This window comes from Cololabis saira, chromosome 18 (genome assembly GCF_033807715.1).
Source record: "Cololabis saira isolate AMF1-May2022 chromosome 18, fColSai1.1, whole genome shotgun sequence".
Classification (NCBI taxonomy): Eukaryota; Metazoa; Chordata; class Actinopteri; order Beloniformes; family Belonidae; genus Cololabis; species Cololabis saira.
Window position 1 is genome coordinate 3,411,961 of NC_084604.1, and position 25,935 is coordinate 3,437,895.

At 48.5% G+C, this 25,935-nt stretch overlaps 2 protein-coding genes across 2 annotated transcripts; both read right to left on the reverse strand.

The window, feature by feature from the left end:
* Positions 1 to 5,940, reverse strand: si:dkey-85n7.8 (COX8 domain-containing protein). Its single transcript, XM_061707492.1, has 6 exons — positions 5,920 to 5,940; positions 4,907 to 4,972; positions 3,827 to 3,947; positions 3,758 to 3,783; positions 3,405 to 3,635; positions 1 to 367 (listed from the first exon to the last, which is right to left on the reverse strand). The coding sequence occupies exons 1-6, from the start codon at positions 5,938 to 5,940 to the stop codon at positions 254 to 256; spliced, it is 579 nt and encodes a 192-aa protein (XP_061563476.1). The 3' UTR covers positions 1 to 253.
* A 1,437-nt stretch (positions 5,941 to 7,377) lies between these two features.
* On the reverse strand, positions 7,378 to 25,262 carry ubr7 (ubiquitin protein ligase E3 component n-recognin 7). Its single transcript, XM_061746891.1, has 12 exons — positions 25,140 to 25,262; positions 23,981 to 24,105; positions 21,676 to 21,809; positions 21,469 to 21,529; positions 21,289 to 21,384; positions 21,153 to 21,206; positions 20,076 to 20,181; positions 19,892 to 19,989; positions 19,596 to 19,760; positions 9,509 to 9,674; positions 9,353 to 9,414; positions 7,378 to 7,674 (listed from the first exon to the last, which is right to left on the reverse strand). The coding sequence occupies exons 2-12, from the start codon at positions 24,095 to 24,097 to the stop codon at positions 7,585 to 7,587; spliced, it is 1,149 nt and encodes a 382-aa protein (XP_061602875.1). The 5' UTR covers positions 24,098 to 24,105; positions 25,140 to 25,262; the 3' UTR covers positions 7,378 to 7,584.
* Positions 25,263 to 25,935: the final 673 nt, after the last annotated feature.

Below are 25,935 nucleotides of genomic sequence, written 5' to 3' on the forward strand. Positions count from 1 at the left end.
ACGTCAAGTTAAATACCTGATGATGTCATTGAATCTGATAAAGACAAGCTGTTCCAAACTTTATTTTCTAAAAAGGTTAAGATAAGGGAAGACACAAATACAGTGAACTAAACCTAAACTGAACTCTTTATATTTGATTGATTACAGGTCACATGTATTTCTACATCAAAGATGAATGAGGATGATTAAATGTGTAGGTGACTGAAGGTCATGCAGGTGTACGAGTGAGGAGGATGGAAGGCTTGGATGGGGATCAGGTCCGGGGACGCTGCTGGGCTCTCTGTCTGTACTCCGGCAGGTGATGGAGGATCCAGGCTGCTGGGGCCAACATGGCTGCAGCAAACACCGACATGACCAGGAAACTTTGCTGTTAGAGACAAGAAACCAGCAACTGTAGTGAATCAAACGAGAAGCTGATGCAGAAGTATCCACACGTAGTTGCATGCTGGGAACCATGTAAATGGCATGTTATGAAGATTTGATCTATATTTGACATAGGTTTGATGGCAGCTCACAAAACAGCTGGGATATGGACCCAAAAAAACATGACCCCCCCTCCAAACCAGAATACAAACTGTCGACTAAAGACTCCAAACTCCAGACTAAAGACGTTCGATTTAAGACCCCGGACTAAACACCCCAGACTAAAAACCCCGGACTAAAGACTAAGACTAAAAACCCTGGACTAAAGATCACGGACTAAATACCCCAGAGTAAAGACTCCAAACAAAAGACCCTGGACTAAAGAATCTAGACTAAAGATAACAGATAAAGACCCCCGAAAAAAGAATCCAGACTAAAGGCCCTCGTCAGGGGGTCGGCAACCCGCGGCTCTAGAGCCTCTTTAGCGCCGCCCTATTGGCTCCTGGAGCTTTTTCAAAAATGTTTGACCTTTTTTTCGTTTTTTTCTTCTTTTTTTTCTCTTTTTTCTCTTTTTTTCTTCTTTTTTCTTTTTTTCTTCTTTTTTTCTTTTTTCTCGACATTTCGATTTTTTTCTCGATATTTTGACTTTTTTCTGACATTTCGACTTTTTCCTCAAGATTTTGTCTTTTTTCTCGAGATTGTACTTCAACATTAATCTCGACATTTTGACTTTTTTCTCGCCATTTTGACCTTTTTCTCAACATTTACTTTTTTCTCGACATTTCAACTTTTTTCTCAAAATTCTGACTATTTCCTCGACATTTCGACTTTTTTCTCAACATTTCAACTTTTTTCTCGAACTTCTGACTTTTTTCTCGAACTTCTGACTTTTTTCACAACATTTCGACTTTTTTCTCAACATTTCGCCATTTGCCTTCATTCTAATACAAGACTTTTCATTTTTTGCGGCTCCAGACATATTTGTTTTTTGTTTTTTTTGGTCCAATATGGCTCTAAAACATTTTGGGTTGCCGACCCCTGCCCTAGACTAAAGACTCCAGACTAAAGACCCCTGACTAAAGGGGTAGGCCAGCACGCAGCTCCCGAGGCTCCGGCCTGCAAACATGCACAAAAGAGAAAAAAGGGGGGCCGGCATAAGAAACTACAGGAACGATGGACAAAAAATAAATATTAAATAAAATTATAAATAAAAATGGAAATGGAGAAGAGAGGAAGGGAAGAGGAGAGGAGAAGAAGGGTGAGAGGCACCGCCCAGTGGATCATGTCGGTGCCCCCTGCAGCATAAGCCTATAGTAGCATATCTACCACCAAGCTATATTTGAGACTAACTATTATAGTCTTGATCTATAGCTGCAACTATGACTACTGACTCTAACAGTTTTAAGACTTCAGACTAAAGACTCCAGACTAAAGACCCAAGACGAAAGAGTAGAAGAACCGTCAATCTTATCAGAGCTCTGCATCTCTTGTGGTCTGGAGGTCCATTGGTGTAAAACCAAACCCTAAACCACATCCTGCATCCTGCACCACAGACTGTGTTTCCATGCATCAATAACCCTTTTAAAACCCGAATATTGGCAATAACCCGAATTTGCACGGCCATGTAAACACCAATAACCCCTTTGAATAACCTGAATTTGCTCATATTCAGGTTTTTAAAAACCCCAATATGAGCCCTGGGTTACTCCTTTTATAACTGAATATTGGGTCATGTAAACACCAAACAGAATATCCCCATCAAACGGAACAGGAATTTGTTTTCTGCACATGCTCTGTTCACAAGGAATCCTGGTCTTTTGAGTCCAGGAAGTTCTTCTAAACACGGAGAAACAAGACCAGGAGGAGACTAATCACTTCATAAATGTAATGAAGGATATGAACATTTCTGCATTTGTAGACGGTAGAAAGTACCGGGATAGAAGATTTACAAGAAAGTGAGTGAAAAGTTGCGCAAAGCAGCATTTGTTTTGAATTTGGATACAGGAAGAAGAAGCAGAAATGACGGGAATTGTGTCATGATGTTCTCCGTGCGTCGCTGGTTTGATCCAGATATCCTGAATGATTAATTACCATGTATACAGGGATAACCCTGTTTGCTCACGCATGGAAACTGAATATTCCCAATGTTTCAGTAACCGGAATATTAGCAATAACCCCAATTTTGACTGCATGTAAACGTAGTCACAGTGGGACTTCTTGGTACAAGAGTCCAGGTCCTCAACAGTTTCTTAGTTTCATTTTTTCCAGTAAAGGTTTATGAACTGCAGAGGAGTACATCATGATTTCACTTTACACAACTTTCTTTTTTAGGATTCTGGTTGTAAATATTCACTTCTCTGGAATCAATAAAACAAGCAACATCCCGTGTTCAGGTCCTGATCCGGGATCAGAGAGATCCAACAGTCAAGGAGAACTAGGACCATCTTTTTTAAAGGTTTTTGTGGCACTAGTGGCCTTTATTGAGAAAGTGGGTAGACAGAAAACGGGTAGAGAGAGGGAGAGGGGGGGGACACACACACTGCAGTACAGAGACAGGTCGGGACTCGAACCTCTACAAATGGTGCCCGCTGAACCCACTGAGCTTGCAGGGCCCCGAATTCACAAGGATCTTTGAGTCCTGGATCATCCTGAGTCCTGGATCATCCTGAGTCCTGGATCATCCTGAGTCCTGGTTCCCTCTGATTCAGAGGGAACCAGGACTCAGTGATACTGAAGTGATACTAGTGCAAAAGGGGCATGCAGTGAACCAGGACTCAGCAGGAATTATTCAGCTTCTCTTGAGGTAAACCTTCATTATTTGTAACTAACTGGTATCATGTCAGTAAATCTAAACAGAAATCAATCAGTAATAAATGTATAAACAGTGAACCAGTGTACATTTTTAAGTTAAACCTAGTTAAACACTAGTTAAAACCAGTTTTTGTAAACACATCTGTCCGTCCAGGATTATTTTTAATAAGCGATTAATTATCTGGTTGCCTGCAGGTGTTTTAATAACTTAGTTATTGACCTTGACTCACCGCGGCTCCGATCTTGTTCCGGGGTGGTTTGCTGTAGATGGTCCTCTTGGTTTCCACCAGGATGTCCTTTGGAGGAGTCAGTCTGGAGATGTTCACCACCATCCTCTTCACACAGCCCACCATCTTCCACAACTGACTCCTGAAGCAGCTCTGACGGGCTGGTGCTCCGCTCTGGTCTGGTGCCTTCGCCTGCCGTCCTTCCCTCCGACTGAGGCTGAAGCCTGCAGGACCCTGGAGGAGGAGGAGGAGGAGGAGCCAGCAGGGTGACGGGACACAGGCTGACAGCTGGCTGAAGGGTCGTCACATCAGCTCAGACAAAGCTTGAGGTCTGAAGAACTGATCAACGATCTGACCCGGTCAGGTTCAGCTGCTGCAGGAACTGGAGCAGATGAAGCAGAAGCAGGAGCACCAGGAGAGTTAACGTGAGCAGATGTTCAGCTGCTCCCCCAGCTGCTGATTAGATCTCTGCAGGACAACAGAGCCGGAGGAACGACGAGTGACGAGCTGGAGGATGAAAGCCGGAGCAGACGTGCAGGTGACAGTCTGCTGAGCATCGGAAACACATCAAACAGTGGTGACAGATGACACACACACACACACACACACACACACACACACACACACACACACACACACACACACACACACACACACACACACACACACACACACACACACACACACACACACACACACACACACACACACACACACACACACACGGGTACAGTGAGTGATCAGCAGATCTTTTGCAAATGTCAGGTGCGTGTTTAAGACACCACCTGAACAAACATGCAGCTGATCAGGAGGACCAGGACCTGGACCTGGACCAGGACCTGGACCTGGACCTGGATCTACACCTAGACCAGGACCAGGACCAGGACCTGGATCTACACCTGGACCAGGACCTGGACCAGGACCTGGACCTGGACCGTCCTCCTGCACCTGCAGCCGAGCTGTCAGTCAGAACCCAAGGAAACGTTAACACGTCTAAGGCAAGGCAAGTTTATTTGTAGCACAATTCAACACAAGGTAATTCAAAGTGATTTACATAAACATTAAAAGCGGCAAGACACAATTAAACAGTAAATAACAAATAAAATGAAATAACAGTACCGGTAATGTTTTTATCCTGATTTGAAGGATCTACAGTTGGAGCAGACCTCAGGTCTACAGGAAGTTTGTTCCACCGGTGAGGAGCAGAATAACTGAACGCTGATGAACCTTGCTTGGTTCTGGTTCTGGAACCACAACAAACCGGATCCAGAAGACCTAAGGGGTCTGGGAGCTTCATAGGAACTAACAGATCCAGATGAAGCTCAGGGGTCTGGGAGCTTCATAGGAACTAACAGATCCAGATGAACCTCAGGGGTCTGGGAGCTTCATAGGAACTAACAGATCCAGATGAACCTCAGGGGTCTGGGAGCTTCATAGGAACTAACAGATCCAGATGAAGCTCAGGGGTCTGGGAGCTTCATAGGAACTAACTACCAGTCACCCACCCGGAAGTGAGAGGGACCGTGGGCCCACGTCACCGTGACCGAGCCAATCCACGAAGCTAATGAACTCTGCACAGAACACAAGGTTCCCCTCAGCAGTTTAACTGGACAGCTACTATTTCATTTCGGCAAGTAAAGGGATGAAATACGACGCGGGACCGGAAACGTTTCTTCTCGATCGCTGCTTGTTTGTCGTGTTGGAGGTTGAAATACTGGTTGTTGTATTTCTATTTTCTTGTATTTAGTTATGATGCAAAACAACGTGACCTGAAGCAGTTTTGACTGAAGCCCCGTTTCCACGTAGCAAAAACGGTGGTGTTTTCATGCGTTTTGGCCGTTTGTTTACACGAAAACGAAGCTCAAAGTCACTAAAAACCATTGTTTCTGAAAACTCCGGCCAAAGTGGAGATTTTCAAAAACTCTGTCTTCACGTTTGCTTGTAAACGGAGAGAAACGGACATTTAGGCTTCAGAACGTCACATTATGAGACAGAAACGTCACCAGCGTCATGTGTACGACCTGTGTTTACAATCTGTAAACTGTAGTTACTGTTTTTTTCCAGGATTCTGATTGGCTAGCATGACTTTATCTTCTCGTTACACTGCCCCCTGTAGGTTTGGCTGCTCATAGCACCGTAACAGCTATTTATGCAGATTCGTGTAAATGATGGTATTTTTCAAAACGTAGAGGTATAAATATACATTTTTGTAAATACCCGGCTATGTGTAAACGTGAGAATTATATGCACGCACACACAGCAAAAAAAAAATAAAGGGAACACAAAATAAAACATCGTTCTTTACATAGTTGAATGTGCTGACAACAAAATGGCAAAAATTATTAATGGAAATCTAATTTTTTAGCAACCCATGGAGTCTGGATATGCAGTTACACTCCCTATTTAAGTGGGAAAACACACGACAGGACGTAATGTCCTTAAACATGTCAGAATGAGGCTCAGCAGTGGGTGACAGACCTCCCTACACGCCTGGGTGGGGGATGGTCTCCTCCCAGACCTGGACTACAGCATCTTCCATCTCCTTGACGGTCCTAGTCGGATGGAGGAGACATGATGTCCCAGATGTGCTCGTCTAGGTTCAGGTCCGGGACGGCGGGCCAGTCCAGAGCATCAAGCTTTTGTTCTGCAGGACCTGCTGAAACACTCCAGCATTGTCCTGGAGGAACCTGGAGGGAACGGCACCAGCATGTAGTCTCACAACAGACCTGAGGAGCCCACCCCGGTACCCCCACCACCCCCATGCAGGCAGTATACTGTTCAGCACGGCGTCTCCAGACTCTGTCACATGTGCTCAGTGTGAACCTGAAACCCCCACCTGTGGCCGGCGGGCCTCCTGCCCCTCACCGAGTCTGTTTCTGACCGTGTGAGCAGAGCACCTTCGTGGCCTGCTGGAGGTCATTTGGCAGGACTCCGCCTGTGCTCCCCCGGTTCCTCCTTACACCAAGGTGGAGGTAGCGGCCCTGCTGCTGGGTTGTTGCCCCCCCTAGGCCTCCTCCACGTCTCCTGGTAGCGCCTCCATGCCCTTGTAGTTTCTTGTGCTGGCCCCCGTTTTTCTCTTTTGTGTATGTTTGCAGGCCGGAGCCTCAGGAGCTGCGTGCTGAGCTGCAGTCCCCCCCCCCCCCTCTGGTCATCCCGTTGTTGCTTCCACCTGCCTGCTGTGCTGCTGACGTCCCTGACCCCCCCAGTCTGGCCCTCGGCAGGAGGGTCCCCCCTTATGATCCAGGTCCTGGTCCAGGTTTCTTTCCTCCTAAAGGGGAGTTTTTACCTGCCATTGTTTATGTAATAATTGCTCGGGGGTTTATGTTCATGTTCTGGGTCTCTGGAAAGCGCCTAGAGACTTTTGTTGTATTATTATTAATAATAATAATAATAATAATAATAATAATAATAATAATAATGACTTGGTTTTATACAGAACTGTCTCAGAAAATTTTAATATTGTGATTTTCTGTAATGCAATTAAAAAAACAAAAATTTCATCCATTCTGGATTAATTACAAATCAACTGAAATATTGCAAGCCTTTTATTATTTTAATATTGCTGATCATGGCTTACAGTTTAAGAAAACAAAAAATATCCTATCTCAAAAAATTAGAATATTCTCGGAATCTTAATCTTAAACTGTAAGCCAACTTGGACATTAATATATATGCAGACAAAAAAAAAGTGACAGAAATATCAGCCAGAAAGCAAAGGAACCGAGACGAGACCACACACGCACACGATTATTTCTTTTGTTGTAACGATGCTTCTTGGTAATAACTGTTATACGTTGGAAAGTGTTTGTCCCCTCTGAAGCGGCGACCCGCCTGAGGGACACGCCGCTGTGGACCACGAGGCCTCCAGACCAGTCAGAGAGCTGGGTCTCCGCTGATGGAGCCAGGACCTGTGAACCCAGTTCTAGGGACACCAGAACCAGAACTGCTGGCTCTGGAAACACGACAGCATGACATGTTACTCAAGCTCACTTTTATTCTTCTTTTAAAGGAAAATACCACACTAAGAGGCATTTAACAACGTTAAAACAACGTTAACAACGTTAAAACATCCAGAAACATGACGGAGGAGACGAAGGTCAAAAACAAGTCCAGAAATGCATAAATATGTGGCGGGGATGAAGTCAGGGGACCAGGAGCAGATCAGGAGCAGATCAGGAGCAGATCAGGAGCAGTAGAAGGCCGGCCCGTCCACCCGCCGTCTTTTGCGACTGTGCTGCTCGAAGAACTCCCGGATGTCCTCAGAGGTCACGACCTGCCGGACGACAGAAGGTCACATGACGCCTTCAGGCAGCTTTAGCAGTGGAGCGGTTTCAGGCGAGCAGCAGCTCTGGAAACGCTGGCCAGGGGGAGGAGTTAACTAGCACACTGCTGCATAGGGATGGGAACTGAGAACCGGTTCTCCTTCAGAACCGGTTCTAAAGTGTTTCAATTCCTTGGAATCGTTTCCACATTTTGCAAATGATTCCCTTTTGGATTGTGATGGGCACGAATGACGTCATCACTGAATACTCCCATGAATAGTAAACATGGCCCCCAAGATATACAAACCCTCGAAAGTCCGGTTACATTTCAGTAAAAAAGACGACAGCAGGGCAACTTGCAATACTTGCCAAGTGAATATTTCGTCAAAGGGAGGAAATACTACCAACATACAAAAACATTTGTGCACACAGCATGCAATTAATCAATGAATGTTGTGTTTTGGACTAACGTCAGTAATTCTTAACCCAGCAGCAGCAGCAACGTTAGGGTGTTCTTGGCTAATAGTACTGCAGGTAACTAATTAACTAACGAACACAGCCTGTCATATTAGCACCATTTGCTTCATTGTTGTCCCTTTTTTCAAATGAGAATCGATAAAGAAAGAAAGAAAAATAAAATAAAGAAATAAAGAACCGAATCGTGAATGGAAAATGGAATTGGAATAGTAAAAATCTTATCAATTCCCATCCCTACTGCTAAAGCTACGGGCGACAGAGCTGCAAGGCTGATGGGTAACGTGGGCGTGGTAAGAACACAGCTGGAACGTTCTGTCCAACAACGGGTTCATGTAGACGCGTTTTTATGACCCGACGGTATGAGGTGAGGCGTGGAGCCGAGACGCAGCCACATGGCGGGATCCAAATACCAGACAGACGTCAGTGTGGGTTTATCTGCAGCGCCAGGCGGGGGGGGTCATGCAGCCACAGCCTTGCTGGGTCAGAGTAAGACTGTAACGCTGTAGGACTGAGATGAGGCTGAACATCTGATAACTGAGTACAGTAATCCCTAGTTTTTGGCGGGGGTTACGTTCCTAAAAGAACCCGTGATAAGTGAAATCCACGAAGTAGGAACCTTTTTTTTTTTCCAATTATTATACAAGTCTTCAAATAGTGGAGATCAGCACCGCCCCACCGCGACCCGAGCTATTGGATCTGAACGGGAGAAAATGAAAAATGATTATGAAAAAAAATACAATAAGTCCAGTAGGACAAATTGTGACTTGCGGGAATTTCACTGCATCCCGACTCGCTCTGTAGTGTCTTTTTCTTCTAAAGCCGCGGTGCAGGAGTGTTTTTACTAGAGAAGAACATAGTTATGGGTCGTTGTTGTCGTCGCTCTTTTTTCTTCTGGGCAAAAAGATTCTTATAAACCGACACCATGGATTATATCTGAGACTGTAATGAACGATTCATCAAAGTTCCCGTTCTTGAGCTGCTGCTGAAGGTCAATGGCCGTTCTCAGCTTGTTGCTAAGCAACCAATGTTATTGACACAGGAAGTGAAGAAGAGGGGAGACTGTTTAGCCAATCAGAATGCAGAACACGATGCACAATGTAAATCCATGAAGCAGCGAGTCGTGAAAGGTGAACCGCGTTACAGCCAGGGATTACTGTACTGATCGTCGACCACCTGCTGAACCCAAACCTGACCGCAGTTCAAGGCCCTCACCTTTCCTTCAGCGGCGAACCTCTGCAGGAAGTCCTTCAGCTCCGTCTTCATGTCATTGTACCCTGAAAGACAAACACGGTCAACAGCAGCATGGAACCATGGGAGCTGTGGTTGTGTGGGGTCTGGTGTGGGCGTAGGGTTGGCGGTTCCGTGTACCGTGGATGATCTCCAGCTGCTGGACTCGGTTCAGGTTGTCCAGCGCCGACATCAGAGGGTCGTGTCCCTGCTGCCCCTGCTCGTTGTTCTTCCCCTTGTTTTCGTAGGCCAGGACGGTATCAGACTCGTCCAACAGGAAGGACAGTCCCGCTTCAGACAGCTGCTCCTGAAAGAGTTTGAGAGAATCGATTGGAGCTTTTCCACTAGTACTTACTCAGCTCGACTCTCCTCCACCCGGTTTGTTTCTTCTCCGTTAGGGGTCTAACGTGCTGAGTAGTTACTTTTTCTGTAACTACTCTGCCGAGGTTCTAAGCGGGCCGAGTCGGGCTGTGGACATCAGTTGAAGAGCGTCTCTGACGGCGGATTCTTGTTCATTTTATTCAACGGCAGCAAAAGTCTGTTTCTGATCCAACTCTGAGGGTCAGATGTTCATAAACCTGGTGACTGGGGAGAGAATTAAAAAGGGATCTAGACGGAGATAAGGAACGACCAGATCTACCAGGAGCTCTGTCTCTTCATAGCTGCTCACGGCTCCAGCTGACTTTTCAGCAGCACAGAGACAAAATAAAAAAAAAATTAAAAAGCGTTGCCGCTTGAATCTTCTCTCACTCTCATTTTTTAACTTGATATCAAACACAAGCCACAGATCCAGCAGCACATCTATCATCTCCTCCAGGTTCTACATCTTTAGTGTTGTTGTCTTCTTCCTTTAGATACACAATCAAATACGTCACAGCAGCTTCTCCAACCTCCTACTTCTGCTGAATTGTAGTGAAAAAGAAACCAGGCCGAGTTGAGCTGAGTAGGTGCTAGTGGAAAAGCGCCATATGAGTCACGTGACAGCGAGGCTGCTGATCAGCTGTGAGCTCCGAGTGGCACTCGGGTTGCCATGGCGATGTCAGGTGCAACAAATGTGAATGTGGTAGCTCCCAGTGGAGTTACTCTGCCACCACGAGGGGTTCCCACGCTGGCCAGGACCAGGACCAGAGAACACTGGGGACCAAAGACCCGGAGAGTGGCTGTGACATTACCATGCAAACAAGACAAGCTTCTAAGTTCAGAGTCGTCCAAGACTGGGCTGTACCTGGCAGGCACGACTCGGGGGGGGGGAGGGAAAGTACTTTGGGAGACGGGGGGGGGGGGGGGGGGGGGGGGGGGTTTCAGTCTTCCTGCAGTTGGAGCATCTGTCCACTTGATGACATCACAGCTCCGCTAGCGGGCCAACGTTTGATCACAAAGCTCGGCAATTTATTTGAGCATAAAATAAAACATTAACACAGCTGAGAACGGACCATGGACCCCTCCGGCAAAAGGTATGATGTTTTTAATGTTTTTTAAATCCTTTTATATTTCATCTGTTATAAATAAAGTTTGGAGGAAGCAAAACAGCTACTCATTTTCTTGATAACCACAAACCTGCATGAAGCAGCTTAAAACTATATTCTTCTGCACAAGAACAATGTTCTAACTTTACTTTTTATTCTTCTCCTCTACTGTTACTGCTGCTCTTCGGTGTGCAATGCATTCTGGGAGACTCTGGGACAACAGTTTCAACAGTTTTTAGTGAACAGAATCCAGTTTGCCGCCTTATTTTCTCGTCTTTGAGTATCTCCACCCGGAGTAATGTGTCTGATTATAAACTTGTGATGTCAAACATGGTGGAGTCACGTCTGCAGCGCCTCTGGTCGCTACGGTAACACGGTCCCCTCTACCTGCCTCTGGTCGCTACGGTAACACGGTCCCCTCTACCTGCCTCTGGTCGCTACGGTAACACGGTCCCCTCTACCTGCCTCTGGTCGCTACGGTAACACGGTCCCCTCTACCTGCCTCTGGTCGCTACGGTAACACGGTAACACGGTCCCCCTCTACCTGCCTCTGGTCGCTACGGTAACACGGTCCCCTCTACCTGCCTCTGGTCGCTACGGTAACACGGTCCCCTCTACCTGCCTCTGGTCGCTACGGTAACACGGTCCCCTCTACCTGCCTCTGGTCGCTACGGTAACACGGTCCCCTCTACCTGCCTCTGGTCGCTACGGTAACACGGTCCCCCTCTACCTGCCTCTGGTCGCTACGGTAACACGGTCCCCTCTACCTGCCTCTGGTCTCTACGGTAACACGGTCCCCTCTACCTGCCTCTGGTCTCTACGGTAACACGGTCCCCTCTACCTGCCTCTGGTCTCTACGGTAACACGGTCCCCTCTACCTGCCTCTGGTCTCTACGGTAACACGGTCCCCCTCTACCTGCCTCAGGTCGCTACGGTAACACGGTCCCCTCTACCTGCCTCTGGTCGCTACGGTAACACGGTCCCCTCTACCTGCCTCTGGTCGCTACGGTAACACGGTCCCCTCTACCTGCCTCTGGTCGCTACGGTAACACGGTCCCCCTCTACCTGCCTCTGGTCGCTACGGTAACACGGTCCCCTCTACCTGCCTCTGGTCGCTACGGTAACACGGTCCCCTTTACCTGCCTCTGGTCGCTACGGTAACACGGTCCCCTCTACCTGCCTCTGGTCGCTACGGTAACACGGTCCCCCTCTACCTGCCTCTGGTCGCTACGGTAACACGGTCCCCCTCTACCTGCCTCTGGTCGCTACGGTAACACGGTCCCCTCTACCTGCCTCTGGTCTCTACGGTAACACGGTCCCCCTCTACCTGCCTCTGGTCGCTACGGTAACACGGTAACACGGTCCCCTCTACCTGCCTCTGGTCGCTACGGTAACACGGTCCCCTCTACCTGCCTCTGGTCGCTACGGTAACACGGTCCCCTCTACCTGCCTCTGGTCTCTACGGTAACACGGTCCCCTCTACCTGCCTCTGGTCGCTACGGTAACACGGTAACACGGTCTCCCTCTACCTGCCTCTGGTCGCTACGGTAACACGGTCCCCTCTACCTGCCTCTGGTCGCTACGGTAACACGGTCCCCTCTACCTGCCTCTGGTCGCTACGGTAACACGGTCCCCTCTACCTGCCTCTGGTCGCTACGGTAACACGGTCCCCTCTACCTGCCTCTGGTCGCTACGGTAACACGGTCCCCCTCTACCTGCCTCTGGTCGCTACGGTAACACGGTCCCCCTCTACCTGCCTCTGGTCGCTACGGTAACACGGTCCCCTCTACCTGCCTCTGGTCTCTACGGTAACACGGTCCCCTCTACCTGCCTCTGGTCGCTACGGTAACACGGTAACACGGTCTCCCTCTACCTGCCTCTGGTCGCTACGGTAACACGGTCCCCCTCTACCTGCCTCTGGTCGCTACGGTAACACGGTCCCCTCTACCTGCCTCTGGTCGCTACGGTAACACGGTCCCCTCTACCTGCCTCTGGTCGCTACGGTAACACGGTCCCCTCTACCTGCCTCTGGTCGCTACGGTAACACGGTCCCCTCTACCTGCCTCTGGTCGCTACGGTAACACGGTCCCCTCTACCTGCCTCTGGTCTCTACGGTAACACAGTCCCCTCTACCTGCCTCTGGTCGCTACGGTAACACGGTCCCCCTCTACCTGCCTCTGGTCGCTACGGTAACACGGTCCCCTCTACCTGCCTCTGGTCGCTACGGTAACACGGTCCCCCTCTACCTGCCTCTGGTCGCTACGGTAACACGGTCCCCTCTACCTGCCTCTGGTCGCTACGGTAACACGGTCCCCTCTACCTGCCTCTGGTCGCTACGGTAACACGGTCCCCCTCTACCTGCCTCTGGTCGCTACGGTAACACGGTCCCCTTTACCTGCCTCTGGTCGCTACGGTAACACGGTCCCCCTCTACCTGCCTCTGGTCGCTACGGTAACACGGTCCCCTCTACCTGCCTCTGGTCGCTACGGTAACACAGTCCCCCTCTACCTGCCTCTGGTCGCTACGGTAACACGGTCCCCTCTACCTGCCTGTGGTCGCTACGGTAACACGGCCCCCTCTACCTGCCTCTGGTCTCTACGGTAACACGGTCCCCTCTACCTGCCTCTGGTCGCTACGGTAACACAGTCCCCCTCTACCTGCCTCTGGTCGCTACGGTAACACGGTCCCCTCTACCTGCCTCTGGTCTCTACGGTAACACAGTCCCCTCTACCTGCCTCTGGTCGCTACGGTAACACGGTCCCCCTCTACCTGCCTCTGGTCGCTACGGTAACACGGTCCCCCTCTACCTGCCTCTGGTCGCTACGGTAACACGGTCCCCTCTACCTGCCTCTGGTCGCTACGGTAACACGGTAACACGGTCTCCCTCTACCTGCCTCTGGTCGCTACGGTAACACGGCCCCCTCTACCTGCCTCTGGTCGCTACGGTAACACGGTCCCCCTCTACCTGCCTCTGGTCGCTACGGTAACACGGTCCCCTTTACCTGCCTCTGGTCGCTACGGTAACACGGCCCCCTCTACCTGCCTCTGGTCTCTACGGTAACACGGTGCCCTCTACCTGCCTCTGGTCGCTACGGTAACACGGTCCCCCTCTACCTGCCTCTGGTCGCTACGGTAACACGGTCCCCTCTACCTGCCTCTGGTCGCTACGGTAACACGGTAACACGGTCTCCCTCTACCTGCCTCTGGTCGCTACGGTAACACGGTCCCCCTCTACCTGCCTCTGGTCGCTACGGTAACACGGTCCCCCTCTACCTGCCTCTGGTCGCTACGGTAACACGGTCCCCCTCTACCTGCCTCTGGTCGCTACGGTAACACGGTCCCCCTCTACCTGCCTCTGGTCGCTACGGTAACACGGTCCCCCTCTACCTGCCTCTGGTCGCTACGGTAACACGGTCCCCTCTACCTGCCTCTGGTCGCTACGGTAACACGGTCCCCTCTACCTGCCTCTGGTCGCTACGGTAACACGGTCCCCTCTACCTGCCTCTGGTCTCTACGGTAACACGGTCCCCTCTACCTGCCTCTGGTCGCTACGGTAACACGGTAACACGGTCTCCCTCTACCTGCCTCTGGTCGCTACGGTAACACGGTCCCCTCTACCTGCCTCTGGTCGCTACGGTAACACGGTCCCCTCTACCTGCCTCTGGTCGCTACGGTAACACGGTCCCCTCTACCTGCCTCTGGTCGCTACGGTAACACGGTCCCCTCTACCTGCCTCTGGTCGCTACGGTAACACGGTCCACTCTACCTGCCTCTGGTCGCTACGGTAACACGGTCCCCTCTACCTGCCTCTGGTCTCTACGGTAACACGGTCCCCTCTACCTGCCTCTGGTCTCTACGGTAACACGGTCCCCTCTACCTGCCTCTGGTCTCTACGGTAACACGGTCCCCCTCTACCTGCCTCTGGTCTCTACGGTAACACAGTCCCCTCTACCTGCCTCTGGTCGCTACGGTAACACGGTCCCCCTCTACCTGCCTCTGGTCGCTACGGTAACACGGTCCCCTCTACCTGCCTCTGGTCGCTACGGTAACACGGTCCCCCTCTACCTGCCTCTGGTCGCTACGGTAACACGGTCCCCTCTACCTGCCTCTGGTCGCTACGGTAACACGGTAACACGGTCTCCCTCTACCTGCCTCTGGTCGCTACGGTAACACGGTCCCCTCTACCTGCCTCTGGTCGCTACGGTAACACGGTCCCCCTCTACCTGCCTCTGGTCGCTACGGTAACACGGTCCCCTTTACCTGCCTCTGGTCGCTACGGTAACACGGTCCCCCTCTACCTGCCTCTGGTCGCTACGGTAACACGGTCCCCTCTACCTGCCTCTGGTCGCTACGGTAACACAGTCCCCCTCTACCTGCCTCTGGTCGCTACGGTAACACGGTCCCCTCTACCTGCCTCTGGTCGCTACGGTAACACGGCCCCCTCTACCTGCCTCTGGTCTCTACGGTAACACGGTCCCCTCTACCTGCCTCTGGTCGCTACGGTAACACAGTCCCCCTCTACCTGCCTCTGGTCGCTACGGTAACACGGTCCCCCTCTACCTGCCTCTGGTCGCTACGGTAACACGGTCCCCTCTACCTGCCTCTGGTCGCTACGGTAACACGGTAACACGGTCTCCCTCTACCTGCCTCTGGTCGCTACGGTAACACGGTCCCCTCTACCTGCCTCTGGTCGCTACGGTAACACGGTCCCCCTCTACCTGCCTCTGGTCGCTACGGTAACACGGTCCCCTTTACCTGCCTCTGGTCGCTACGGTAACACGGCCCCCTCTACCTGCCTCTGGTCTCTACGGTAACACGGTGCCCTCTACCTGCCTCTGGTCGCTACGGTAACACGGTCCCCCTCTACCTGCCTCTGGTCGCTACGGTAACACGGTCCCCTCTACCTGCCTCTGGTCGCTACGGTAACACGGTAACACGGTCTCCCTCTACCTGCCTCTGGTCGCTACGGTAACACGGTAACACAGTCCCCCTCTACCTGCCTCTGGTCGCTACGGTAACACGGTCCCCCTCTACCTGCCTCTGGTCGCTACGGTAACACGGTCCCCTCTACCTGCCTCTGGTCGCTACGGTAACACGGCCCCCTCTACCTGCCTCTGGTCGCTACGGTAACACGGCCCCCTCTACCTGCCTCTGGTCGCTACGGTAACACGGTCCCCTCTACCTGCCTCTGGTCTCTACGGTAACACGGTCCCCTTTACCTGCCTCTGGTCGCTACGGTAACACGGTCCCCTCTACCTGCCTCTGGTCGCTACGGTAACACGGTCCCCCTCTACCTGCCTCTGGTCGCTACGGTAACACGGTCCCCTTTACCTGCCTCTGGTCTCTACGGTAACACGGTCCCCTCTACCTGCCTCTGGTCTCTACGGTAACACGGTCCCCTCTACCTGCCTCTGGTCGCTACGGTAACACGGTCCCCCTCTACCTGCCTCTGGTCGCTACGGTAACACGGTCCCCTTTACCTGCCTCTGGTCTCTACGGTAACACGGTCCCCTCTACCTGCCTCTGGTCTCTACGGTAACGCGGTCTCCCTCTACCTGCCTCTGGTCTCTACGGTAACACGGTCCCCCTCTACCTGCCTCTGGTCTCTACGGTAACACGGTCCCCTTTACCTGCCTCTGGTCGCTACGGTAACACGGTCCCCTTTACCTGCCTCTGGTCGCTACGGTAACACAGTCCCCCTCTACCTGCCTCTGGTCGCTACGGTAACACGGTCCCCTTTACCTGCCTCTGGTCGCTACGGTAACACAGTCCCCCTCTACCTGCCTCTGGTCGCTACGGTAACACGGTCCCCTCTACCTGCCTCTGGTCGCTACGGTAACACGGTCCCCTCTACCTGCCTCTGGTCGCTACGGTAACACGGTCCCCTCTACCTGCCTCTGGTCGCTACGGTAACACGGTCCCCCTCTACCTGCCTCTGGTCGCTACGGTAACACGGTCCCCCTCTACCTGCCTCTGGTCGCTACGGTAACACGGTCCCCTTTACCTGCCTCTGGTCGCTACGGTAACACAGTCCCCCTCTACCTGCCTCTGGTCGCTACGGTAACACGGTCCCCTCTACCTGCCTCTGGTCGCTACGGTAACACGGTCCCCTCTACCTGCCTCTGGTCGCTACGGTAACACGGTCCCCCTCTACCTGCCTCTGGTCGCTACGGTAACACGGTCCCCTCTACCTGCCTCTGGTCGCTACGGTAACACGGTCCCCCTCTACCTGCCTCTGGTCGCTACGGTAACACGGTCCCCTCTACCTGCCTCTGGTCGCTACGGTAACACGGTCCCCCTCTACCTGCCTCTGGTCGCTACGGTAACACGGTCCCCTTTACCTGCCTCTGGCTGTAGTTAACACCGGCCCAGCGTCTTCCTGCACTCCAGTTAATGTCCAGTCATGACTGGCTCCGTTAACGCCGACATCAACTCAACATGAAGGTTGCAGCGATAGCGGGGGGTTGTGGGAACTGGTGTGGAGGGTCCTGTCGGAGGACGGGGATTAAGAGATGGACCAACACTAGGGATGGGAATCCAGAACTGGTTCTTGTTCAGAACTGGTTCCCAGTGTTTCAATTCCTTGGAATCGTTTCCAAATTTTGCAAACGATTCCCTGTTCGATTCCCGTGGGAACGAATGACGTCGTCCCGCACGTTGCATAAGTCAGCAGTCAATAGTAAACATGGCGCCCAAGTGATCAAACGCTCGACAGTCCGGTAACATTTCAGTAAAAAAGACGACAAAATACTTGCCAAGTCAATATTTCATCAAAGGGAGGAAATACTACCAACATGCAATAACAATCAATGAATGTGGCGTTTTGGATCCGCTCCGGACCAACGTCAGTACTTCTCAGCCCAGCAGCAGCAGCAGCAACATTAGCATGTCCTTGGCTGACTCCATCCGTTACTGCAGGTAACTCATTAACCAACATTGCATATTAGTGCAATTTGCCTCATTGTTTTCCTTTTTTCCCCAAATGAGAATTGATAAGGGAATCGATTAAGAACCGAATCTTTAAGCAGAAAGGAAAATGGAATCTCGTATCAATTCCCAACCCTAATAACTTTAGAGGTGTGCTGGAGGGCACACAGAGGAGGCTCCCTCTTATATCTCTCAGAGCACATGCCATCGTTTCCAGCCCTGCTTAGAAGATGATAAGAGTCGGAGGGGAGGACCCCCGAGAGTGGGGGGGCGGAGGACACTGTGTCCTTCACTTTAACAACATCAACCCCACCCGCGACTCCAACCCGAAGCTCGGCCACATCAGCGTCCACCTGGATTAGCAGACGCCTGTATTACGATCGTTATGGTTGGTTTCACCGGTCGCTTTAGAATAAAAAAGAAAGAAAAGAAGGTCTGAGAAGTCCAGATGCTAAGGGACAAAGATGCCAAGGGACAAAGATGCCATGTCCATGACAGTGTGTCCCAACATGCACCCCTCCTGAGCATGATGGTGCACTGTGACCTACAGCTCAGAGACAGACAAAGAAGCTTGTTTGTCTGCTGGAGACCTGAATAATATTAAATCATAATTACACATTTTATAAATATTTTAAAACTAACAAATGCACAAGTAGCACCCGTTGTCTCCGTGTCTCTTCTTCTTCTTTCGGTCTCCTTTCATGCTGCTGGCCGTCTGTGTTACCGCCCAGGTGGTCGGCGGTGTTACTGGATCAGTCAAAGGTTCTTGTGAGGCGCTACGTTGTCATGGAGACGGGCCGAGGAAAGGGTCGGCCCTGGTGGGAGTTCCTGTCTGCTGGGTTTACCCTGAGACCCCGCTAATGGACGCCACGTACTGTGAGCAAGCATCAGGCTGGCGGTTACGACTGGGACAGGTCCAACTAGTGGGCCGGTAGGTCCTGGTTTACTCGTCCAGCGGCTACCGCGTCGCTGCAGTTTTTAAACCCGACTGACTGCTACTGAAGTTTGAAATGCTGTAAGAAAGTCAGTGAAAGGCCGTCAGAACCATTTTCCATCGGACCCGATCTGTTTGAGTCACGGTGTGTAAGATTCATGCAGGACGTCTTCAAAGGGTCCAGTTTCTGGTGCAGTTCATGCAGAGCCACACCCAAACCCAAACCTAACACCAGCACCGGCGTCACTGGTGTTCTTACCAGCTCTGGTGGTGGCAGGAAACAACAAATCAAGCTTGAGATTTCACTCTCATTCCCCTTTTCCACCAAACCGGTTCCAGGGCTGGTTCTGGGCCAGTGCTGAGTTTGGAACCGGGCTTTCTGTTTCACTGACCAAGAACTGGCTCCGGGCCAGAAAAAGCAGTTCCAAGGTAGCACCAACTCTTTGCTGGGCTAGAGGAAAGAACTGCTTAGGTAAGCGGAGGGGCCGGAGTTACTAAGACCAACAGCAATAGCAAGACTGGGAGACGGAGACATTTTTAAATAAGCAACGCAACGAATGAATGTGGATGCAGCAAAGCAGCAGTGGTTTGTGGAGGAGACAACCTGTCTCTTAGTGATGTGGACCAAGTCTGTATTAGAGCAAATACGTTGTTGCTGCTTCAATTTTCACGCCAATGCAAACGCAGCGACATAACTGAAGTTTACAGGGACGTAATGACGTGGCTCCCCTTAGCACCCGAGCTGTGGAAACAAAAAATAAAACGGTTCTCAGCTGGTTGGCTAGTTGAATGCGTTGTGAACCAGCACCAGCACTGGCCCAGAACCAGCTCTGGAACCAGTTTGGTGGAAAAGGGGCATCAGATACGTGTGCAGCTCCGGCCACAGGTAAGCGGGGCTTACCTGACAGCTGCTGCAGCAGCAGAGTTTGGAGCGCCACACGGAGGGCCAGAACACGGCTCCGGACTGGACTCTCTTCTGACCCGCCGACTGCAGCTCCTTCAGTCTGCAGCTCGGCTCCGCCTCGTCGCGGCTTCGCTTGCAGCTGGGCTCCGTGACATCATCAGCCTGACAGGTTTTTGATCAATACCCAGATAGGAAGAGATGTGGATTCAGAAATCTTTCTTGCCATCACCATGGAAACCAGAGGTGTCAAATCCCCTCGACATCATCCAGATCAGGTGAAGCAGGTGACTCACCTGCTCTTCCTTTTTAGGAGCCTTTACATTTGACCCTTCTGCTGCCGATTCTTCCTTCACCGGAGCTGCTGCTGCTGCTGCGTCTGTTTCTGCTGGCACTAAACAGGAAGTCAATCACACTCAGGACAGGATCCAGGAAGTGTTAAAACACCTGCAAGGTGAGCTGTGTAAACGCAGGGCTTACCTGCCAGGTGAGCAGCATAGGTCCAGAGAAAGGAGTGCTGGTTCATACAGGACTCACAGATCATCTCCTGCAGCTCCGCACAGTCTGGAACCGCACAGCCCAGGTGCTGCAACACAAGTCAACACCAGCGTAAGCATGCAGGCAAGTGCCAGGGTGAGTGTGTGGTGGTCCCTCTTTTCATTCTGCGTTTTTTGTGCTAAAACATTTTGGGCGGGATGGTGGAGAATATTTTTTTTGTCAAACTTTATTGAAAAACTGCAGGCATACTAGGCCTGTGTTGAAAAGATCGATTCTCCGATTTTAAATCGATTCTCATATTAATTCCTAAAAATCGATTCATATGTCTAAAGATCGATTTTAATTTTTTTTTTTTTTCATCATTACTTTACAACTTTTGGTATTTTTTTGTTTATCCCCAAAAAAGGAATATTTTGTTGGACAGGAGAATAACTGTTGCCATGTTTTTGCCTTTAAATGTGTTTAAAAGGTATGAAAACATTAAAGTTTTCAGTTATAATTGCATAAATTGTCTATATTTCTTTGCTTTATATACTGTCTTGGGGTTACATTTGCATAAATGTTAAAAACCAAATTATCATAAATGGGGAAAAAATAAAAGCGATTTCTTTCGTCTCTGTTTCCTCCCTGGATCTGTTTGGTAATTCTGCCCACGATGTTTCCTAAAGCAGTTCTATCAGCATTCTGGGAGCTGATTGGTCCTTACAGCATCATTAGCTGCAATACTTGCTGTTGAATCTCAATATAATACTAGTATTCATATATTGCATAACTACACGGTCATATAATTCACACAACAGCTGAAAAAACTGTTTTATTAACAGTAACCTAAATCAATATCGGATCGAATTGGATCGAATCAAATCTTGATAATCGATTCTGAATCTTAAGAATCGGAATTGAATTGATTCTTGATATTTGTATCGATCTCCAGCCCTAAGGCATACAGACATTAATTTTGTATGTAAAATACAACCTTTCGCAGTGTAGATATTTACAATTGGATAATAAGGATGGTGGAGAACGTGACACCCAGGTACAGGCGATGCTGTTACTCACCTTGGCGTGCAGCCAGTCCTCACACACCACGCACTGAATCATCTCGTCTTCCTCCTAGACACAAACCGGCCAATCACAGTCAGACACGGCTTCATCAACACCTGCTGGACAGGTCAGGTCCATGTGCGTCGCTCACCTGGTCGTCCGGGTCTGGATACGGCCGTCTGCAGGTGCAGTAAACGCCAAAGAAGTTGTGACTGTATTTATTCAGACTGTTCACGTCCTCCTTGTCCTGAAACACACACACACACAGTCAGGATTGCTATGGGAACCAGGTGACAGCGAATGCTCTGCAGTGAATAACGACCAAACTCACGTGCTGAAGTTTACACTGCAGATCTGGGAACTTCTTGTTTCCACAGTCACAGCGAAAGTTCCTGCATAAACCACGGAAGAAGAAAAACGAACAACATCAAAAAAAATATGATCGCCGCGGTCTGTGTTGTTACTGATCTAAGACATTTATGAACCGATCGATTCATCTGACAACTTTTCATGAGAGCATCTAACAGTGATCCATCACCTCTTGGTGTAGAGTTCAAAGAGCTCGTGACCCTCGTGACATTTGTAGGAACACGCCAAACAGATCCCTGCAGCCTCGCCTCCCTTGGGCGTGCAGGTGTTGCAGGCGTACAGCGCCTGCCGCTTCACGTAGCCCTGAAACACAAACACATGGATGTGATGGATGATGGAGGCAGAGCTGCAGACCTCCACCTGGAGGAACCTGACGGAGAACTACGCTGCGCTCAGGTGGAGACCTTAGAGTAGAGATGCACCGATCGATTGGCCCCTGATCGGGATCGGGCCGATAACGGCCCTATCGGCTTTGATCGGAGATCGGAAAATAATAGTTCAGAGCGGCCGATCTGATGATGTTTACAACAACAAACGCTGCCCGCGCGGGCGTTCCCACATCTCAGACCGAGCTGTCCTAAGGGGGCATGACCGGCCTCGCCGGTGCGGGAGTTTTACAATGTCTGAAAAGGACAACAAATTTGCAGTTTGCAAAGTGTGTCCAAAGGAGATACCATGAGGAGTAATATTACAAAAGAATAACAACACAACGAAGCTGATAAGACATTTGAAAGTTCTTCACACGGAGTATATTGAGTTTTCAAAGTTGGCTGCCGCAGAAAAAAAGGGAGAGAAAAAAAGGAGCGCGCGCAACGTCACCAATTCAGCTGTAACACCTGTAACGGAGACTTATAAACGACAGGAAGAAAAATAAAGAAATACATCGTAAGGTAATGAATTCATAAGCTTTGCTCATCAGCCGCTCTCTGTTGTAGAAGAGATCGTGTTTAAACACGTTTGCAGCTTGGATCCGCGGTGTGCGCTGCCGCGTCGTAAATATTTCACTGATGAAATCCTGTCGGAGTTTTACCAAACTATAAACAGTCCAAAGCCTCATGCAGGACGACAAGCGTGTCAGTCGTTTCACAAACTCTAGCATGAAGAGTTTTGCTTCACTCACAAGAGTTTCTTAGGCGGATGCTATCGCTAAAGCTTTAGCAAAGCTTTATAATTCATAATTAATTTTTATTTTAAGATTTAATTCCTCTTTCCACAGGAAAACTAAGGTTTATAGTTTGCAACTTCTATCAACTTTTAGAGAGTGACATGTCTGCTGTTTCTGTGTTGGTCACATGTTGTACATAATTATTACCACAGGAAAGCTGAAGCTACTAAACTACACTTACTCTTTATAGGCCGAGTTTACACCTAATCTCCTAATTTTTATACCTAATAATACAATGTCAGTGTCGTGTACATGAGACAACAATATTGACGAATTTATGGATTTCATGCTGTGATCGGTGATCGGCAATATCGGGATCAGCCAATACTGGTTTTCGAGATCGGTGATCGGCACTCAAAATCCTGATCGGTGCATCTCTACCTTAGAGGAGCGCTAACAACATGGTTCTGGATCAGCAGCCAGAACCTTCACCACACCGTTTCCATCTAGGGCCGTTTCTGCTTCTGTCCCAGTGCAGTTCCAGTTCTGACTGACTGCATTTACAACACGGGTTCCAGTCATGAGGAAGCATATTCATTTCACCGATCGTAGCTGATGGTTCATGATGCATTTACAATTAGCTTACAACACCCTTTACACGTGCCAGCTAGCATGTTTGTCCCAATTTATGATGGGGAGAGAGTACTTCGGAAACGGTTTCCACAACATCTTCCGTGACTGTGAGCAGGCAGGTTTACGACCTCATCACTCATCAGCAGCTGATCTAAAGACCAGCCACAAAAACATTCTCAGACGTAATATTTCATTTTTTTCTTCAGGTAATAATAAAATGAAATAAACAAGAGGCTAAAAAGAAAGAAAGAAAGAAAGAAAGAAAGAAAGAAAGAAAGAAAGAAAGAAAGAAAGAAAGAAAGAAAGAAAGAAAGAAAGAAAGAAAGAAAGAAAGAAAGAAAGAAAGAAAGAAAGAAAGAAAGAAAGAAAGAAAGAAAGAAAGAAAGAAAGAAAGAAAGAAGTCCTGCCGTTTCCCACTAAATACATTAATCTTCCTCAAAGCTTATCCTGGATTAAGCAAAACAAGACTGTTGCATTCATGAACTCGTGAATAAGTTGTCTGACCATAAAAATTTAAATATTTCCCACAATGTCCTATTTCATGATCCTCCTTATGACCCTGCAGTGCATGGCGTCATTCTGCACACGTATGAGTTGATTTCCAGGCAACTTTGAGGAAAACTGAAACTGTAGAGATCTCAGGACTTCACACTTCTGAGATGGCAGGCTCAACGTCAACAGTATCGCACAGTTGCATCCTAGTATGATCTCAATGTCTGCAGGGTTATGTGTGTACCTGTGGGTATGAACAGTGGTCTGAATCGCTTCCTCCCAGCACCGCTGAAGCCTCTTCCTCCAACTCCTCATCCTCCTCCAGGACGTCCACCAGAGACACCGTCTGCTCCTCACACATTTCTGCTCCTGGATGATTTGATTTGATTTGAAGATTTTTATATCGAACATGCATGTTAAATAAAAAAGAATACAAAAAAGTAAAGAAATAAAATACATACTTCTTTAATAACTATTCAAATAATGATATAATACTCAATTATATGTATATATAGTCAAAAACAACACCAACCAAAGCAAACAAAAAGAACACAAAACAAACGCCCAGCATTTAGTTGTGCTACTATGTATGTATGTAATAATAGAAGTCATTATAATGGATAATATTACATTATCATTACTTTACTATAATACTAGAATATAATAGAGAACAATAGACAGCAATGATACAACAATATACTTGAATAACTATATAAGATGAAACCAATGATCAGTGAAAAAGAAAAAAACAACAAACTAGAGCTCAAGGACTAATTATTCCGGCATGTTCGTTTAAAAAACCCAAATATTTATTCTTTTAAAGCTTGCTAAGTTGACTCGAAACTGAGTGTAAACATTCGACAATATAGACAGCACCAGACTGAAAACGTGGTTTATTTTTACAGTATAAACCCAACCGTCAGGATTAAGATCTTTAGAATCTTAATCTAAAAACAAGATTAAGATTCCCAGAATATTCAAATTTTTTGAGATAGGATATTTGAGTTTTCTTAAGCTGTAAGCCATGATCAGCAATATTAAAATAATAAAAGGCTTGCAATATTTCAGTTGATTTGTAATGAATCCACAATGTATGACATTTTTGTTTTTGTAAATGCATTACAGAAAATAAAGAACTTTATCACAATATTCTAATTTTCTGAGACAGTCCTGTAGGGACCAGGTCAAGTCATGACACTTTGCACTGATAATACGTTAAACGCTGCAACTTTGTTCCTATAATCCAGGTGGACCGTTAACACGGCAGGTAAACCAGTAAAACCCCAGTTAGCGTGCTTAGTTCTCTCTGTTCACAAGAATCTGCCTAATATTGATGCTAAGTTGATGCTAACACTCTTAGCTGTGATATAAACATGAATCCCCCGCTGGAAACAGAGTCTTACCGGGTGTGTTTTCTCCGTGTGACTGTACTGTGAGAGCGATGGTCGGGCTGTCTGCTCCGCGCTGCTCTCTCTAGTAAACAACAGGAGCTGCGGTCACTTCCGGGTTACGGCTCGGATTTGGCGGGTTTTTCTGGTCTGACGTCATCGCGTTTCGTGAGCAAAAATCCATCCAAATCCATTTTTGTGAAGAGAACAATTTTATATTTTTTGGACTATAATGATGCCTATGTATGTTTGTGTTTTATATTATTGAATGATGTCTGCCATATATTTTAATATTTTCTGGAATTGAAATAAAGTTTCATACAAAAAAATAAAAAAATCCATCCAAATCAATACAGAAGTAAATGCCAAATAAAACTATCGTTTAGTGGTGTTTATCATGCATACTGACAGTGACACAACCCCTAACAGCTATAAACTAACGTAAAAACACGACGTCAACCCTGCGATGTGTTCACCCCTCACGCAAAAAATCAGTCTGCACAACAGATCGATAATGTCATTGATAAACTCCGAACTGAAAGCGTTTAGTGATAGAAATCTTAAAACATATTTAAATGTATGACTTTCATGAGATTGTAATATAGTTATATCCAGTACTCGAGTTGTAAAAAACAATCAGGGGGGGTGGTGGATTTTATCATATGGGGACAGATCATTTGTGCTGATTACAAATAATATAATATATTACAAATAATAGCAGTGACCAAAACACCTGCAGAAATACTGCAGGAATGACATAGCAGCAGTTAAATGCAGCCTTCTGTAAGCTTTAAATATCCACTGGGCTTAC

What these genes read in the sequence shown, in the direction of transcription:
- si:dkey-85n7.8 (XM_061707492.1), bottom strand. Translation starts at nt 5,940, where the DNA reads ATGGAAGATGCTGTAGTCCAG. An exon ending in TGGAAGATGCTGTAGTCCAG is followed by an intron (nt 4,973 to 5,919) that starts GTCTGGGAGGAG and finishes TGTTCTGTGCAG; the next exon opens with AGTTCATTAGCTTCGTGGAT. An exon ending in ACGGTCCCTCTCACTTCCGG is followed by an intron (nt 3,948 to 4,906) that starts GTGGGTGACTGG and finishes GATGCTCAGCAG; the next exon opens with ACTGTCACCTGCACGTCTGC.
- ubr7 (XM_061746891.1), bottom strand. Translation starts at nt 24,097, where the DNA reads ATGTGTGAGGAGCAGACGGTGTCTCTGGTGGACGTCCTGGAGGAGGAT. An exon ending in TTTGAACTCTACACCAAGAG is followed by an intron (nt 21,530 to 21,675) that starts GTGATGGATCAC and finishes TGGTTTATGCAG; the next exon opens with GAACTTTCGCTGTGACTGTG. An exon ending in CTATGCTGCTCACCTGGCAG is followed by an intron (nt 19,990 to 20,075) that starts GTAAGCCCTGCG and finishes CTTCCTGTTTAG; the next exon opens with TGCCAGCAGAAACAGACGCA.